Source organism: Bacillus rossius, chromosome 12 (genome assembly GCF_032445375.1).
Source record: "Bacillus rossius redtenbacheri isolate Brsri chromosome 12, Brsri_v3, whole genome shotgun sequence".
In the NCBI taxonomy this organism is placed as follows: Eukaryota; Metazoa; Arthropoda; class Insecta; order Phasmatodea; family Bacillidae; genus Bacillus; species Bacillus rossius.
In genome coordinates, this window is record NC_086339.1 from 49951490 (window position 1) to 49967332 (window position 15843).

Here is a 15843-nt window from a genome sequence, read left to right on the forward strand (position 1 = left end):
ATCATGGCCAAATTAATTGAAGTGTAACACAAATTATTTATATATGTGTGTCTGGTTTGGAATCAGTATGATGTACTAGAAAAACTATGTCCTATCAGTGTAATGAATGGTTGTACCCTTATAAGCGTTGAATATTTATGAAACATTTTATTTCTTTGGTTTTTAAAGCCGCAGACTTGTATTTTATTTATTTCATTTAGACAACAACACGCGTCCGTGTTTTCTACATGGCACACTCTGTAATATTTTGAATGTTATAGTAATTTTGGCTTTTTAAAATCTGTAATTTATGTGCAGTAGAGTAATTTGTAATTTTTTTATAATTTCTTTTCATATTTTTAATGATCCATTTGCTAATAGTATATACACTTCTCCATTTATTATAATAAACACATATTCCATTATTGGAATTAGTTCAGAATGGGTATCACAAGACTACAAAAACTATTCTCCTGCGTTAGAAAGGTGATAATACCAGTAAAGAAAATTATCGTCCGAGAGCAATTACGTCTTATATCCAGGGACACCTGTATTTCGCGAATACATTTCGTGTCAAGGTATTTTACAAAACACTGTAGATTTTTCTTGTAGTTATTGGTTGTGATCGGTGAAGGCTGTTTTCCCGCACTCGACGGGGCCAATGAGGACGTAGTTACCGTACTGCTGCACGCCCGCAATTCTCCAAACCTCTAAGGAAAAAGCTACAGTTATGTGTGAAATAGCCTGACACGAGATGTATTCGCGAAATACATGTGTCCTTACTTATATCGAAAAATATTTGAACATTGTATGATAATTTTAAGTATGAAAAGTACAAAATACTTTCAAATTTAATACATGGTTTTAAATCAACTCTAAGCACTAAAACACATACTGCTTTATTTTCTACAAAATAAATCTATACATGGCAACTGATTATGAATCAATTGAGCTTTTTTTATAAAGCATCTAAGGCCTTGATTGTTTAAATATATTGTTGGATAAATTAACTAAACTAGGAATACTATCAAATGCACAAAAATAGAAGAGTTTGATCTTATTGTTATAAAGCATAATCTATCTATTTAGCACAGCCTGAATAATTCATTCTCCATTGTCAAGACTAAAATTAAAAAAACCGCGAAAGAAGCAGTATAAAATAACTATCTCATTATCTTTGCGGGTGACTCAAACATCATACAAACAAAACGAAATATTCTTAAACGCAAGAAAGCATATTTTAAACACTGTAAATAACTTAGATTTTAAATCAAAGGATAATAATCAGTCTGTAAAATTTAGTTAACGATGAGTTGGAAACAGAACATCAAACATATATCATAGGTGTTACTGCCAACAGAGAACTCTCACAAACAATACAATTCCTTTCTGCGCAACCTGCAAGCTCCGGTACCTTCTATTAAAAAAAATATATGTAAAACTTTTCCGGAAGTCGTACCATGGTAATGACTGAAATATGAAGCCTTACTTCTAAATCTACTTATCTAGAGAAAAAATAGTATTACCTACTTTATTTTCATAAAATTAACACCTGCATTGGAACAGAACTAAGCTCATTCATTAATTTTTTTTGTTACGTGATAATTTTTTTGAGTTATAATGGAATCCAACTTGAACAGTAAAAAAGAAAGGCTTTTAATGAACAAACCAACTAAGTCATTATAGATAACTGTTCAAACCATTTAAGATTCATCCTGTTACATAAATTTTTATATTTATATACATCTAATGTATAAACAAATCTGAAAAAAAAGGCAATAAATTCCGATTGACTTCATTATCGAACTAGAATAAAACACAAAATACACTTGCAGAGAACCACCAAATATATTGGGTAAGTGTTTCTGCAATGGAGTTAAACTTTAAAATTGCTTTATTATTTCAAAAAAAATAATTTAAAACTCCAAGCAAATGTAAGAACACGTCTTCTAGATATAATGGAATATTATAATGCCGTGTCCGAATTCACCTGAAGAATATGACTTCGCAAGGCTGTCAAAAATGGACGTGAAGTATGCTATGCAATACGCAAGTAAATAAATCTGTGTAATTCTCGCGTACTTCCACTTGACAATACGTCTTCATTTGAAAACTTTTTGGTCATATTTTATATATCATTTAAATAATTTAAGAGGTCGTAAAATAAATATCATTTATTTTGTATTTTACTGGTATCAATAAATAAATTGACAAAATTAATTTATGGTTTTTAAAACGAAGTTTCAACAAACACATGTACATATTTAGCCTACCGATCGTTACTACAAAACAAAAGTACAATAATAATGTAAGTTGCCGTAAATTCACATGACAGCAATGAAGTGTTAAAAAAATGACTAATTTCCCATGCGTTTAAAAATAAAATCTAAACATCCTTTTCGGCTGGCTAAACATTGAACCTATCTGGATTCGTCAAAGGCAAGTGAAGTACGCAAGGTTGCAAACATGTAACTGCATTACTTTCTGATTAATTTTAATAAAATTATGCATATCTCCAAAAAATGTTCAGTTAAAATTAGTACTGTATTGGTGTTTGTATTAAAATATAATGTAGACCGGGTATATTTTTATTGTGTTTTAAGATTTGTTGACTTTTGTGCCTCATGTAGGTACTTTTGGTGAAAAGTGAAAATGTAATTATGTATTATTATCAGGGCCCAAAGCATTACTATATGTTCGTTGGCCGAAAATGAATTGTAGTTATACTTGTATATCTAAGAAAAAGATTTGTATTTTGTATGAATGTAAGTATTTTATTATGTAAATTTTTATTACTTAAACAAATATTTCGTACTCATAATATCTAGTTTCCATTTGCCTTAAGACATAATCAAATGATACACTCAGCAAAAAATATGTATTGGTTCACAATTTTTCATTGTTACAATATTTTAAAATTTAAATTTGCTATTCAGCAATATCAACTTCTAAAACGTGAGTAAAAATTATCATTAAATTATATCAATGGCATATTTATTGCATTAGTATTCCTTACTCCTAATCACGTACTCTCGTTGATTACCTTCTGTATAACCTCAGTGATCGTAATTTATGTACACCTTTTCCCCACTAAGACGATTTAGGTGCAGATTCTGGAGCAGTGTTTTTTTATGTACGGATGTGTCAATAAATCCATCAGTTTGGTGGTGGTTTGGGGGGGGGGGGGGGGAATTACTACTCTTAAAATATCACTTTATCTGTATGCACGATAAAATATCCTTTGGTTAGCTCCCTCCGAAATATTCTTATACAACCTATGACGTGTAGCCTACTCCTTAGATATTTTACTTCCAACACGTTTGATTGCGTAGAGAAGGCGATTATTCGAGTATGTGGCCCTTTCAGAATTAAATTATTATTATTAGTTACAATTGATGTTTATTTCGAGCCTCTTTGACTTCCAGTTCATACATAAAAAACGAACTACCAGTGATGCTTGACATCACCATTAGGGATAGCGTGAAGGAGCTCCTCATTTCGCCAGACGAGACTGACATACACAAGTATTTATATTGCAATAATAAATTACTAAATTATAGCTTAATTTTCGAAAATATGATTGTTTTTTACAAGAAGTACGAATGCCAGGACATTTACTAATAACATCGTTTTTAAACATCACATATAAAAAAGGAAGTGTAATCAAAAGCCACAAGCTGCAGGTCAGCTAAAATAGCAAACCAAACATTTTTATAGCTCTAGCCTCATGTATACATACTTAAAAACATAATACATTTAAAACACTAAAATTAATGCAATAACCTGCAATATTTTGAAGACAGATATTCAGCTACAAAAAATTCTCCGATAGTGTAAAACGTTCGCCTGTATATATAGTTGCACAGAAAAATACAGTCCTAATCAGATATCAAATATAGCAAATAATACCGCTTTGCAACATAACGTCATGCTATTAGATGGTCAACGTTCAACTGTTTGTGTACATAATACACATACGCACACACCTGTGACAAAATGTGTAAAGAAAGAAAATTTGTAGAAGCGCAAAACATTTGTAGTACACACACACACACGGTTAAATATTTTTTTCTTTACGGGGGCAGGAAAACTACATTACTGGCCAACTTATTTGAATGTAGTGGTTAGCTGTGAACGAGCGTTCTTGCAAAAGAGATCAAATCTGATAGTTTTGGCCACATAATCACCGCAGTAAAACATACAATTTGTATATCGTATAAGTGTAGTGCACCAAATTAATATTTATTATAATTACCTGGGTTGCACTCGGTTACGTACGGGTTTCTAACTGAAATGTACCAAAAATAGTAATATTTATTCTCTTGCGCTTTGTTGAGGATTGAGTATTCTTGGGTGGGTGTGAGGGACATGGACAGAGAAGCAAAGGGATTGGAAATCTAATGCTCGCCGAGGAAGAGTACACCCTTCCCCCACCCCCCTCTCCCTGACCGGTCGTAAACATGACTCCCCGCTGGGCGATAAGAATTCTGAGAACAGCGTCCTCTTTCCCACCCCCCTTAATTTTCTGCGCGTCGCTACATCGTTCAACCGTACTGCCAGTGCGCTCTGTTGAGGACGTAGATAACTACGCGTGTCTTTGCCGCTCACGAGAAACTCAGGATCTTAGCCTTAATGGATCATATTAAAAAAGTGACAATGAACTGTCATTTACTTGGCTGCATGAGCATGGGAAGAAATTAAGCCGTCAAGTTTTCAAAAAAGCTGGAAAAATTTGTGGCCAAGCATTTCACAGGAAAAACAGGGACAAGACGAAACTCAACCAACTTCAACTAGCTTTGATTTTGTACATGTTTTTCAACAGTTAGAGGATTGTGCCAACATAGAGGAGAATGACATATCAGAAGGGATGAACAGTGACAGCGTTATTGATCGTCATATGTTAAGTGAAGATGAAATCGTGGAGGCGTGCATTGCAAACACAGCAACTGAAATAGACAGTTCGGAAGATGACGATGGAGGTACGGAGGAATCAGCTGGCCCAACTCATGGTGAAGTGACTACATGCTGGAGGGGTTGCTGAGTTACTCTGAGAAGCAAAGCTGCTGAGCTACTGACCTTGAGGTGCCTACGAGATCGCACGGCAAAACGACGGCAATCTTCATTAAAACAAAAGAATATTACAGACTTTTTCGAGTAAGTTGTAATTGTTTTTAACCTTTAATTGTTTTATACTTTTTAATCACATGTAGGTATGTACAATACAAATTATTGTTTTATATATAAGTTACATACATATGTACATAGTTTCTTAGGTACTTTATAATAAAACACAGTTGATTTTTAAGCATAAAGATTTTTTCTTTAGCCTATAAAACTATTTTTGATACATTTTAAAGTTGATTACCATTAATCCGGACTTTCCATGATCCGGACAGGGTCCGGTCCGGACAAGTCCGGATTAGCGAGACTCTACTGTATGCATCCAAGCAGAGTGTTCTTTTGTGTATTTATTTATTTATTATTATTTTAGCAAGTCTAAGATAAAAACCCAACCCCCTCCCCCTTCTTTCATAGTAAATGTTTCTTGTTATTTCAATGAATTGTTGGCCCCAATGTTTTGTTTCCATGAGTAAAGCCTTGAAGAGTCGTAAAAGTACTCAAATGTTAGTTTTTAAAATTATTGACTGCATGAAAGGGGAAAACAAATCTAAATAATTTCAGACAGTTTAGTGCTATAGATAGCTTATTTTAACAAATAAATTTTCTGCTGTATTACTGCTCATAATATAAATATTTACACTTGGAAAAATCATTCAGCAGGGTTCTCTGTATCATGAGCTGGCAGTTGTCAAAATGCTGCTTTTAATGCGTACTCATGTCTTGTACATCAAACAGGATAGAGAGGCCTGCCAGGTTAAATAAATGAACACCTTTCCTGCAGTAGTTATTCTTTTACTAATTTGAAATAGAAGTAACTGTGCGCGTGCACGGATGGACAGAATGTGTTCTGCGTGTCGGCAGCGGTGTGCGAGGGGCGCGGCCACGCTCGGGGCGAAGTGGGCATCGCTGCTGTGAACATCCTGCACCCCAGCCTGGTGCTGTGCCAGATCAGCGACAGCCAGAGCTACCACAACGTGCTCACCAAGATGAACATCTTCAACCCCGTGGAGGTCAGCTCTCGTGTCTCCTGCACACTTTCACTTCTTGGGCTCTAATTACGTTTTGTCTTTTAATGCTTTTATTTGTATTATTTAAATTTGGTACACATTGTGATTCATTCCCTAAATGGCTATACCTGTGTAATTACTGTCTTATAAAGATCATCCTTTAAAATTGTGTCCTTTTTTGATGCATGTGCGAATGCAAGTCGACACGCACAAACTTATGTTTAGGAATGAATAAACATACTCTGGACTATTCAACAAGTGACCTGTTTAATTAAATCTATATTATCAGGGTACAATACTTGTTTATTGGGAACAAAATTAACATTTTAATAACTGCAAGTGTTTTAGTAGATGTGATGATTTTGCAATGTGTAGTTGTCTATTTAATTCTTTCATCTTGACTCGTCTGGTATTCAAAGCAGCCAATTTGTTCGTAGTTAATATTGATTTTAGGCTTTCCTTGTAACATAGCATGATTTCTGCCTCTGCTACTAATAACTATTGAAATGAGAATTTGTTCTGCTACTGATGTCTTCATGTTTCATAATTAATTTCTACACATGTTTCTTCTATTTTCCATAGCCATTTAAGGTATTTTGATTGTGAATCAATATTAATTATTATTATTATTTTTGTTAGGTTCTAAATACAGATGAATGTAGTTTTATAATTATTTCCTCTAATTTGCATGGTTGGTTAAAATTAGTATGTCTATTAATTACATTTTTTCAATTTTAAAGCATCGTCTGGGCAGTAAGACTGTTACATTCAAAAAGGTTTAAAAATAATGGAAGATACAGCTGCCAGTTAGTTATTTTCACGCCTCAGATTAGTGGGAAAACCCAACATGTAAGCGCACGAATGCGCAGCAATGAATAGAACTTTTGCTGAGTGCTATCTTGCCAGCCAATCAAATCACACCTTTAGGTAGGGTGATGTTTCTTTCCAGATTTCCAGAGAAAAATGTTTTTCCATGACTATTTCTTATATGGTCATATACCTGGTTCTGTATTGTGATTGGTGAGTTGACACAGGGTTGTCTCCCCTTTTTCACTTTTGTAAGGGAAGACAACTTCGTTGTTGAAATAGCTGTCGCTTGATCGTCGCTGCGTGCGGCCACATCATTGACAGCTCACTGAAATGCAGTGAGATTTTTCAAATGGCTAATTTCACTCCTGTCGGTCAGGATCAGGCCGAATAGTAACTTTTTTTAAAATTAGTTTTGGACTTTTAAATCAAAATTTGACCCCAGTGTCGGCATCGGCCCACAGTGACTGTCGTCACCCTCCCGGGCATGTCCGCGCGATTAAACAAAGGGACGCCAATTGTTTTTTTTCTAATTGAGCGAAGAGATACAGTTAATATCTAATACATTGTCTGCACCTGTTGTGAAAGTTGTAATCTACGTCTGTTTTATTTGAGAAGTAATAATAAAACGAAAGACTGCTTTAAAACTCTTTTATTGTAAAGACAACTAACCACAACTTTTTTCTTACGAGAATAATTTATCCTTAATATTGGCAACTAGACAAAAAACAAAACTTCGAAACCAATGTATGTAAACTTTTCAAGTGATTGAAGTGTCTTGTTACTATTCTGGATTGCTTAGCCGGACCAACCCGGAAAGTAACAATCGTCTACTACTTCTTGACCTTGCGTTTAGGCTAGGAATGACCCTATGAAAACACTACTCCAGAACACCAAGCTTCTTGATGGCCGCAACCTTGATATGATTGTGCTGTCTTCTTTTCCGTTCCCAAGACCCGTGGGGTGTGGTTGCTCGGCAGATCATCGTGCCGAACACGTTCTGCGACGGGATGCAGCCGTCCAAGCTGTTTGTGGTGCTGAGCGACTTCTACCAGTGCGTGACGCCCGTGCAGAGACGCCACTTCAACGACACAGCAGGGCTGCAGCACATTCAGCGCATCTGCGTGTCCGAGTACGCCTCTGTCGAGATGCTCATCACACCCAAGTCAGTGCCTGCTTTTAGCTGCATAGTGTAGCTTAGGTATCGTCTGGTATTCAAACTGTTGAGTTGACTGCATAGTTTTACTTATCATTTCAGATAAGAAATTTTTTTAAACCCCAGTTTAATGTAAAATCCAATCCATGTACAAAATACTGACAATATTATATTTTTAGTTTAAACACTAGTTACTCACACGTTTTGGTTGTTATAGGATCCATGTAAACTGTATTTTAGGTCAGAAAATTTACGAACGTGCAGCAACATATGTAATGTAATTACAATTAATGATACTCTTGTTCCTTGAGATACTATGTTGTTTGTAGGTTAAATGTGTGATATGTGTTATAACAGAATGCAAATATATTATTTATGTGTTCATTAGGGTGACACTTAAATTTTGAATTTCATATTTTTTGAGGCATACTTCCTAAAAACTTTTGTAATCACCCAATATACTCTAGAAAAAAAATATTAGCCCTTTTTAAGAACATTATAATACTATAAACTTGTTCATACAAGTCGCGCAAATACTGCGCTGTGACCTGTAACCAAATATTTTAATATGACAATATGGGAAACTGGCCAATTATCATTGGCGAAGCGCGAGAATTTACTGCATTGCTTTCAAGTAGGGGTGGACGGGATCCCGAAATTCGGGAAAATAATTTTTCTCTTCGGGATAATAACTCTGGAAAATAATTTTTTTTAAATAGTATAAACCTTCGTCGTACTAATTTTTAAATTATAAAATACGTTACCTATGTATACATACGTCCCGTAACAACTTCGTACACGTATTAAACGAACAAAGTACAAAGACATAACAAAAAATAAATTACATATTATAAACATTAACGTAAATTCTACACTCGTTCATAAACATAGTTTAAAATAAATCTCTGACTAAATAAAGAACTCAAAGTTGAATATTATTTTTAAGTTTGGCGAATGTTAACATCTTTGCCGTATTTTTAGGTTATAATTAGGGATGGTGATTTTTAGTTTTTGCTAAATAGATGCTAAAATATGCTAAATTATATTTTTTCCGCTATAAAATGCTAAATCTAGACTATTCCGAGATAAATGCGAAATCAAGGTAAAAAGCGTAGATTCGTCTTCACTGTACACAATTTATTTACTGATTGTATTTTGTTTCAGTTCAGTATCAAAAGAAACCATCATTCTATGGCGTATTCAGCACAAGTATCTTATTGTCACGTCATTCACAACTACTATTATTCGTAAATATTGAATGTAGAATGGCCATCCGTGCCTCACGATTGTAAACAAAGCAAAGAACAACTAGCTGGAAGATTGTCCGTCATCTTGCAGAGTACAAGTTTTTAGGCCACCATATTGCGACATCTCTGCTTCGTTGCGCTAACAATTGTAAGTCCCATTTTCTGGCTGTGTTTCACGTGAAAGCCGCATTCTTGTGTAGTCTGTGGAATGTTGCGTGTTTACAAATACGTAGAGGTGGGTTGTTACAGCAATTTTCGGTATCTGTTCCAACCTGATACTGATACAGTAATGTACCTAGTTACAAGTATCTGATACTTTTGTATCAGAGCAGTAGCGGTCCCAGGAAGCGACAAGGTATCAGCATTCTCGTCACAGAGTACACATCCTCCATGCCGTCATCACCAGCGTAAAAAGGTATCGGTGTCTCCTATACATTATTTATAGGGCCAATGAAAAATGGTAAATAAAAAAGGCCCATTTCGGTGAATAAAAAGTTATTTCGGTGCCAAATTTCGGTGAAAAAAAAATTGTTTAGTTAGAAAAAATAACTATTTCGTCATTATAATTTTATACACATGTATATGTTTGATGGAATAATTGTTTTATTTGGTCGAAATTTATCAAAAACAATGTTTTGAAGTACATTCACATCTAAAATTTAGCACGCTGCATTTGTAATTAAAATTCTCAAGATTACATACAAAAAAATCGGAAACTGATCATAAACGTTAGTGGCTCAAGTCCATTTTGACTACCTATCTCTGAAAATCAGGTATTATATGTTTCCTGCAAACTAGTTCCCACCAAAACACTGTACTTATTCAACAGTACAGAGTATTGTTTTTTTTTTTGTTTACTTTTTCACAGCCTCAACTGCGTGTGCGGTATTTGTTCATGTATATTTTGGCACTCTGGGCCGGCATTTATTTTCGTGCATTGCCGTGACAACTACGAAAATAAATAGTCGCCTCGGCTAGGACGCCCAAATACAACAATTAACATTTTGAAAGTTATGATTTGATTGGCTAATATGGAAGTGACGCTATTTTTCTGGACTGCGTTTGGCCGATTCAGAGAAAGGAACAAAGATTGAGTTAAGGCCTATCGACGATTGCGTCACCAGACGCATTTGCGGTCGGCAAAATAATGTCATTTTTGCCGTTTTATGGCCTTCTACGTCTCGTAGGAACGTGTGCGACGACGGAGACTGAGTAGGCGTACGTCTGGATGTAATAATTTTCATTCGTGAAATATGTGGTTCTAGAGTAACTTGACGCTTAGTTCCAGAACCCGATGCTTTGTTCACCTTGTGCGATGCTCGAAATTTACAGTGTTTTCACACGTGTATTTTATTTTCCAGTCGACTTGCACATTACAGAACTTGCACATCATGATGCCTTTTTCTTTACTGATTACGTAAAATCCTTCAGCTCTTTCGAAAACACAACTTTCGGCATTTTATACGTTTATCCAGTGACCACGGTAATATGACCAAAATGACACAAAAACTTTCAACGGAAAACGATCATAGATGCGGAAGAGAGACATATTGCATCCACTCGGAAATAAAGAACTTAAACTCGACAGACACGCACTCGTGAAAACAAAATCATAGAACATTTCGACACTCGTAACTACCAACGCCATCTGTGATTTGTCCACCAGTAGCTAAAGTGATAATGTTTATTGCCACGCTCTACTCTATGGGTGCTAGATAAAAACAAAAGCAAAGATGGCATCTCACATATAACCTCTTGGAATAATAAACGTTTTGTGCAAGTTCCAGAATGATTCAACGTGATTTTTCGCGATAAAAAAGGTTAATTTCACGCGAATATCGCGATTTCATCATATTTCGTAAAAAAACTACGGATTTCGCGCATCACAGCAAATTTCGTTAAAACGAAATGCACTATATTAACGTCTTATCACTACCAAGTAAGGTTATTTGTATTACACATCATGTGCAAGTGATTTTTTTAAAATTTCGCGATTTCGTCATTAACGAAATTTGACTACCCCTAATTATTTATCATGCCCGGTAATTCTCTACGTCTGTTACTCTCATGCCCGCCTGATACAGCCAGTATCAATCAGTTCAACATTCACTGCAGTTCGTCCTGGCCGTGTATTAATTACCACCATGTACATTGTTGCGGGCTGTCATGCTTTGTAGTTAGTATCTTTATAGTGAAATAAGGAAACCTATTTATAAAAAAACGAAGGCACTTTTTATAACTAGGTTTGATCCGACCGTGCAAGAACAAGACATCATTGATTACATATCTAATGAACTGAACTTATCCCAAGTTAAAGTAACGAAACTCAAAACTAAATTCAACTCCTACGCATCTTTCCACATCTCCGTGCTGGAAGAGGACTTTTCTAGAATAAATAACATTGTATTTTGGCCTAACGGCTGCTTGTTAAGCTCCTTCTACGGCAAACTACATCATGATCAAATTCTAAACAACAACTCTGCATCTGAAGAACCCATCATCAGGCCTAGTGCATCCACTTCCACATCCACCTCTACTTCTATTTCCGCATCCACATCTACTTCAATCTTGGTGCCTGGAGGAGCATCTTAATCTCCACCTGTGAAACAGTTTCTTGAAGAATATTCAGTTGCGTATCAAAATGTGAGAGGTTTACGAACCAAATCTATTGAATTTCAGGAAAACCTAATTAGTTCACATTTTGATATTATTTGTTTAACAGAAACATGGTTTAACAAAAATAATATCAACTCTCACTATTTTACAGACCGTTATTTAGTTTTTAGAGACGATAGAAACTCACAACTGACAATGAAGAATAGAGGCGGAGGTGTCTTATCTGCCATCAATAAGCATAAATTCTTATCAGTGCATCCTTTGTATGATTACGTTTTCCCCGGCATCGAAGCTGTCTGGTTAAAAATAAAACTAACGCCTACGAAATCATTAATACTTGGTACTATCTACTTACCTCCAGATATCACACCTATTATTTACCGGAATTATTTTGAAGCCTTGGAAGATAAACTGCTAGTCTGTTGTGATGATATATTGATTCTTGGTGATCTTAATGTGCCTGGCATTGACTGGTCTAATTCTAATCCTGATAACATTATACACTCACATGTCAAATCTAAAGCCAGTTACCTACTGAATTTCACATCCAGTCTTGGTTTATCACAATTTAATTGTACCCAACCAGCTATAAATCTCTTAGATCTGTGTCTTTCTAATCTTCCTCATTGTTTGGTATCACATTCTGCTGATATCCTTATCAAAGAAGATATATTCCATCCCGCTTTAAATATTAACATCATGTTAGAAACATGTCATAATAATATTAATCCCTCTTCTGTGTTCAGAAATTACAAAAAAGGGAATTATCTTGGTCTTTACAACTCTATTAATGACTGTGACTGGTCACACTTTTATAGTTCTACTGATGTTAATGATCTCGTGGATCAACTAACAACTTGTATTTCTGAAAAAATTTATACTTATATACCTCTTTCTATTAAAAAAAAATCTAAATATCCCCTTTGGTTTTCCAACGAATTAATAAGTGCTCTTAAATCTAAAAAACATTTCCACAAGTTGTACAAAAGAAATAATAATCTATTCTACTATGCAAAGTTCTCTCATTTTAGAAAATCTGTGAAATCTCTAATTAAACGCGACAAAATCCACTGGACTCAATCGACAAACAACAATATCAAGAAGAACCCTAAAAGTTTCTGGAGATATGTTAAAATAATGAAAGATGGTTATTATGAACAACTTTCTCTTAAAGTAAATGGGGATATTTCAAATGATCCGAATGTGGTAACGAATGTGTTTGCTCAGTATTTCTCTAGTGTATATGTAACCCCTAATACTTCTCCCCCAATAACTACATCGGTCATGTCTGTTGAGACTATAGCTGTGCCTAAAATTTCTGAAAGTCTAATACTTTGGGCAATTAAGGACTTAAAATCAACTAAATCCACTGGTCCTGATGGCATTCCCAATTTTATTCTTAAAGGCTGTGCCCATCTTTTAGTACCCCTACTTTATCACATTTTTAACACCAGTCTGAAAACGAATATATTTCCCAATAATTGGAAAATAGCAAAAATGATTCCTATTCATAAAAATGGTTCAAAATTAGACGTCTCAAACTACAGGCCAATATCATTACTTAATGGGTTCTCCAAAATTTTTGAAAAAATTATAGCTAAATTTTTAAATTTTCAACTTAGTAATACTCTCACCAATAATCAACATGGTTTCAGGTCTGGTATGTCTACTACCACTAATCTTCTTACCTTTCTTAATCCTGTATATAATATAGTTACAAATAGGGGTCAGGCCGATGCCTGTTACTTCGACTTGGCCAAAGCCTTTGATACTGTAAACCATTCCTTACTTCTTATTAAATTATCCCATTTTGGTCTTTGTGGAAACTATATCAATTGGTTCTCAAGCTACCTATCCAACAGAAGTTTTTTTGTATCGATCAACAATCATAGATCTTCTCAGTATAATGCGTGTTTTGGTGTTCCCCAGGGAGGTACTCTTTCACCTCTTCTCTTTAATATATTTATTAATGACATTACACAAGTACTTTGCTACTCTACTGGAATTCTTTTTGCTGATGACCTAAAAATTTATAAAATTATTTATTCCTTAGAGGATTGTGAATTATTACAAGAAGATATTATTAAAGTTAATAATTGGTGTCTAAGAAACTTGGTCAAACTCAACAAAGATAAAACCAAGGTTATATCGTTCACTAGGAAATACCATCCGATTAAATATTCATACAAATTAGTGAATTCTATCATCTCTCAAGCCCACTACACAAAGGATCTCGGTATCATCCTTGATTCAAAACTATATTTCCATAAACATGTAGATTACATATATTCCTATGCACGAAGAACTCTAGCGCTTATAAAATTTATTACTTCTTATGCAACCAACTCAGACTCACTTATCTCTCTTTACATGGCACTTATAAGATCAAAATTAGAATATGGCTCTGTTATCTGGAATGGTATCAACTTAACAGATACTGAAAAAATCGAAAATATTCAAAATAAAGTTATAGATTTAATTATTACAAGGAATCTCCCACGCCCCATTTGGACACCTCTGGTAGACCGTAGGGCCTATCTTGATGCTCTTTTTGTTCATAACTGTTACATTCATAAATTCAGATGCCCTTATCTTCTTGAAAATACTGCCTTAAGAATTCCTCAATTCAATTCCCGCTTACGCTCTACTCTGTGTACTCTTATTACTAATAATGATATTATTTATAGACTTATAACAAATTACAATAATATATATTTGAATTCCAACAGTGTTTAATTATATATATTCTGATTTATGTCTGTCATAGCTATATTATTTTTCCTTCAATATCTCTTAACATTTAATAATTTGATTTTACCTGTATTAATTATGTTTGTATTTGTTTTTTATTTTTGTTAATGACCTAGTTGTTATTGTTCTTATTTCTATATATCTTTGTTTGTCTTGTTTATGTATTTGTGTTTCTGTGTTGTTATAAGCTTTTTTTTTTTTTTTGTGTTTTCTGTATTTTGTATTTAAGTTTTTTTTTTTTTTTTTCGTGCCCACCATAAAAGTGTTTCAGCTGTCGGTGGGCATGTCACAAATACAAATAAATAATAAATAAATAAAAAAAATAAGTGCAAGAAAAAGACTTCATTTTTGTGGAATTTTTTTACGGAAAATAATGAGTTTGCTAATTGTAATTTGTGTAAACAAAAACTGAGTTATAAATATCATCGACTAATCTGAAGAAACATTTGAAACGTAAACATTGATATAGTCTGCTCACTAATGTACTTATCTGTTTTTTTAATTTTTAATTTTTGATAAAATCGTAATCTTTTAATGTATGAAAACACTAGTTACTAATTGTTTTGGGAAAAAAAAGTCCTAATGTTGATTACATCTGTTATTAGTGTCAACTGAGAATTTATTTGCATTTTCATAGCTGTTAGGTGCACAAATATAAATATTATATCTTGTATTAATGTACTTTTTAATATTAAAATTTCATTAGTTTTATTATTGAATGAGACTGTGCACGCACTGCGCACTGAGCGTACTTTGATGTGGGACAATAACCAAACGACTCGTAACAATTTCGCTTTGCGCCTCTTCTTCAACGCCTTCCCCTGCGCTTCCTCCCCTACATTCTTTCCCTTCTTTATCCCTTATTCGTCGTTCCTGCTCCCTCCCCTTTCACAAGCTCCGCCCAAGTGACCGTCATCTGCGATCGGGTTCTGCGCACATTGGCCGTGGTGTTGTTCCAGGCGAATTCTGTACTGATACTAAAGTACTTGATACTTGAATAGTGTACTCGTTTTCCCTTCCTGATACAGACGCGTATCAGTGGCAAAGTATCAGGTTGATACTTTTCGACCCACCTCTACAAATACGTGCATACTCGTGAATGTGTTGTATACTGTTATTTCTTGTGGTAAAAATGGGACGAAACGTCATTATAATTCGC

General features: G+C 34.5%; 1 protein-coding gene across 1 annotated transcript in view; it reads left to right on the forward strand.

The window, feature by feature from the left end:
- Positions 1-8741, forward strand: part of LOC134537925 (mutS protein homolog 4-like) — a 76260-nt gene extending 67519 nt beyond the window's left edge. Inside the window, exons 4-5 of the mRNA XM_063378890.1 lie at positions 5962-6110; positions 7895-8741. Of these exons, the coding sequence (XP_063234960.1) occupies positions 5962-6110; positions 7895-8110 (365 nt within the window). The 3' untranslated portion in view covers positions 8111-8741. The remainder of the gene's footprint in view (positions 1-5961; positions 6111-7894) is intronic.
- The last annotated feature ends 7102 nt before the right edge of the window (positions 8742-15843 follow it).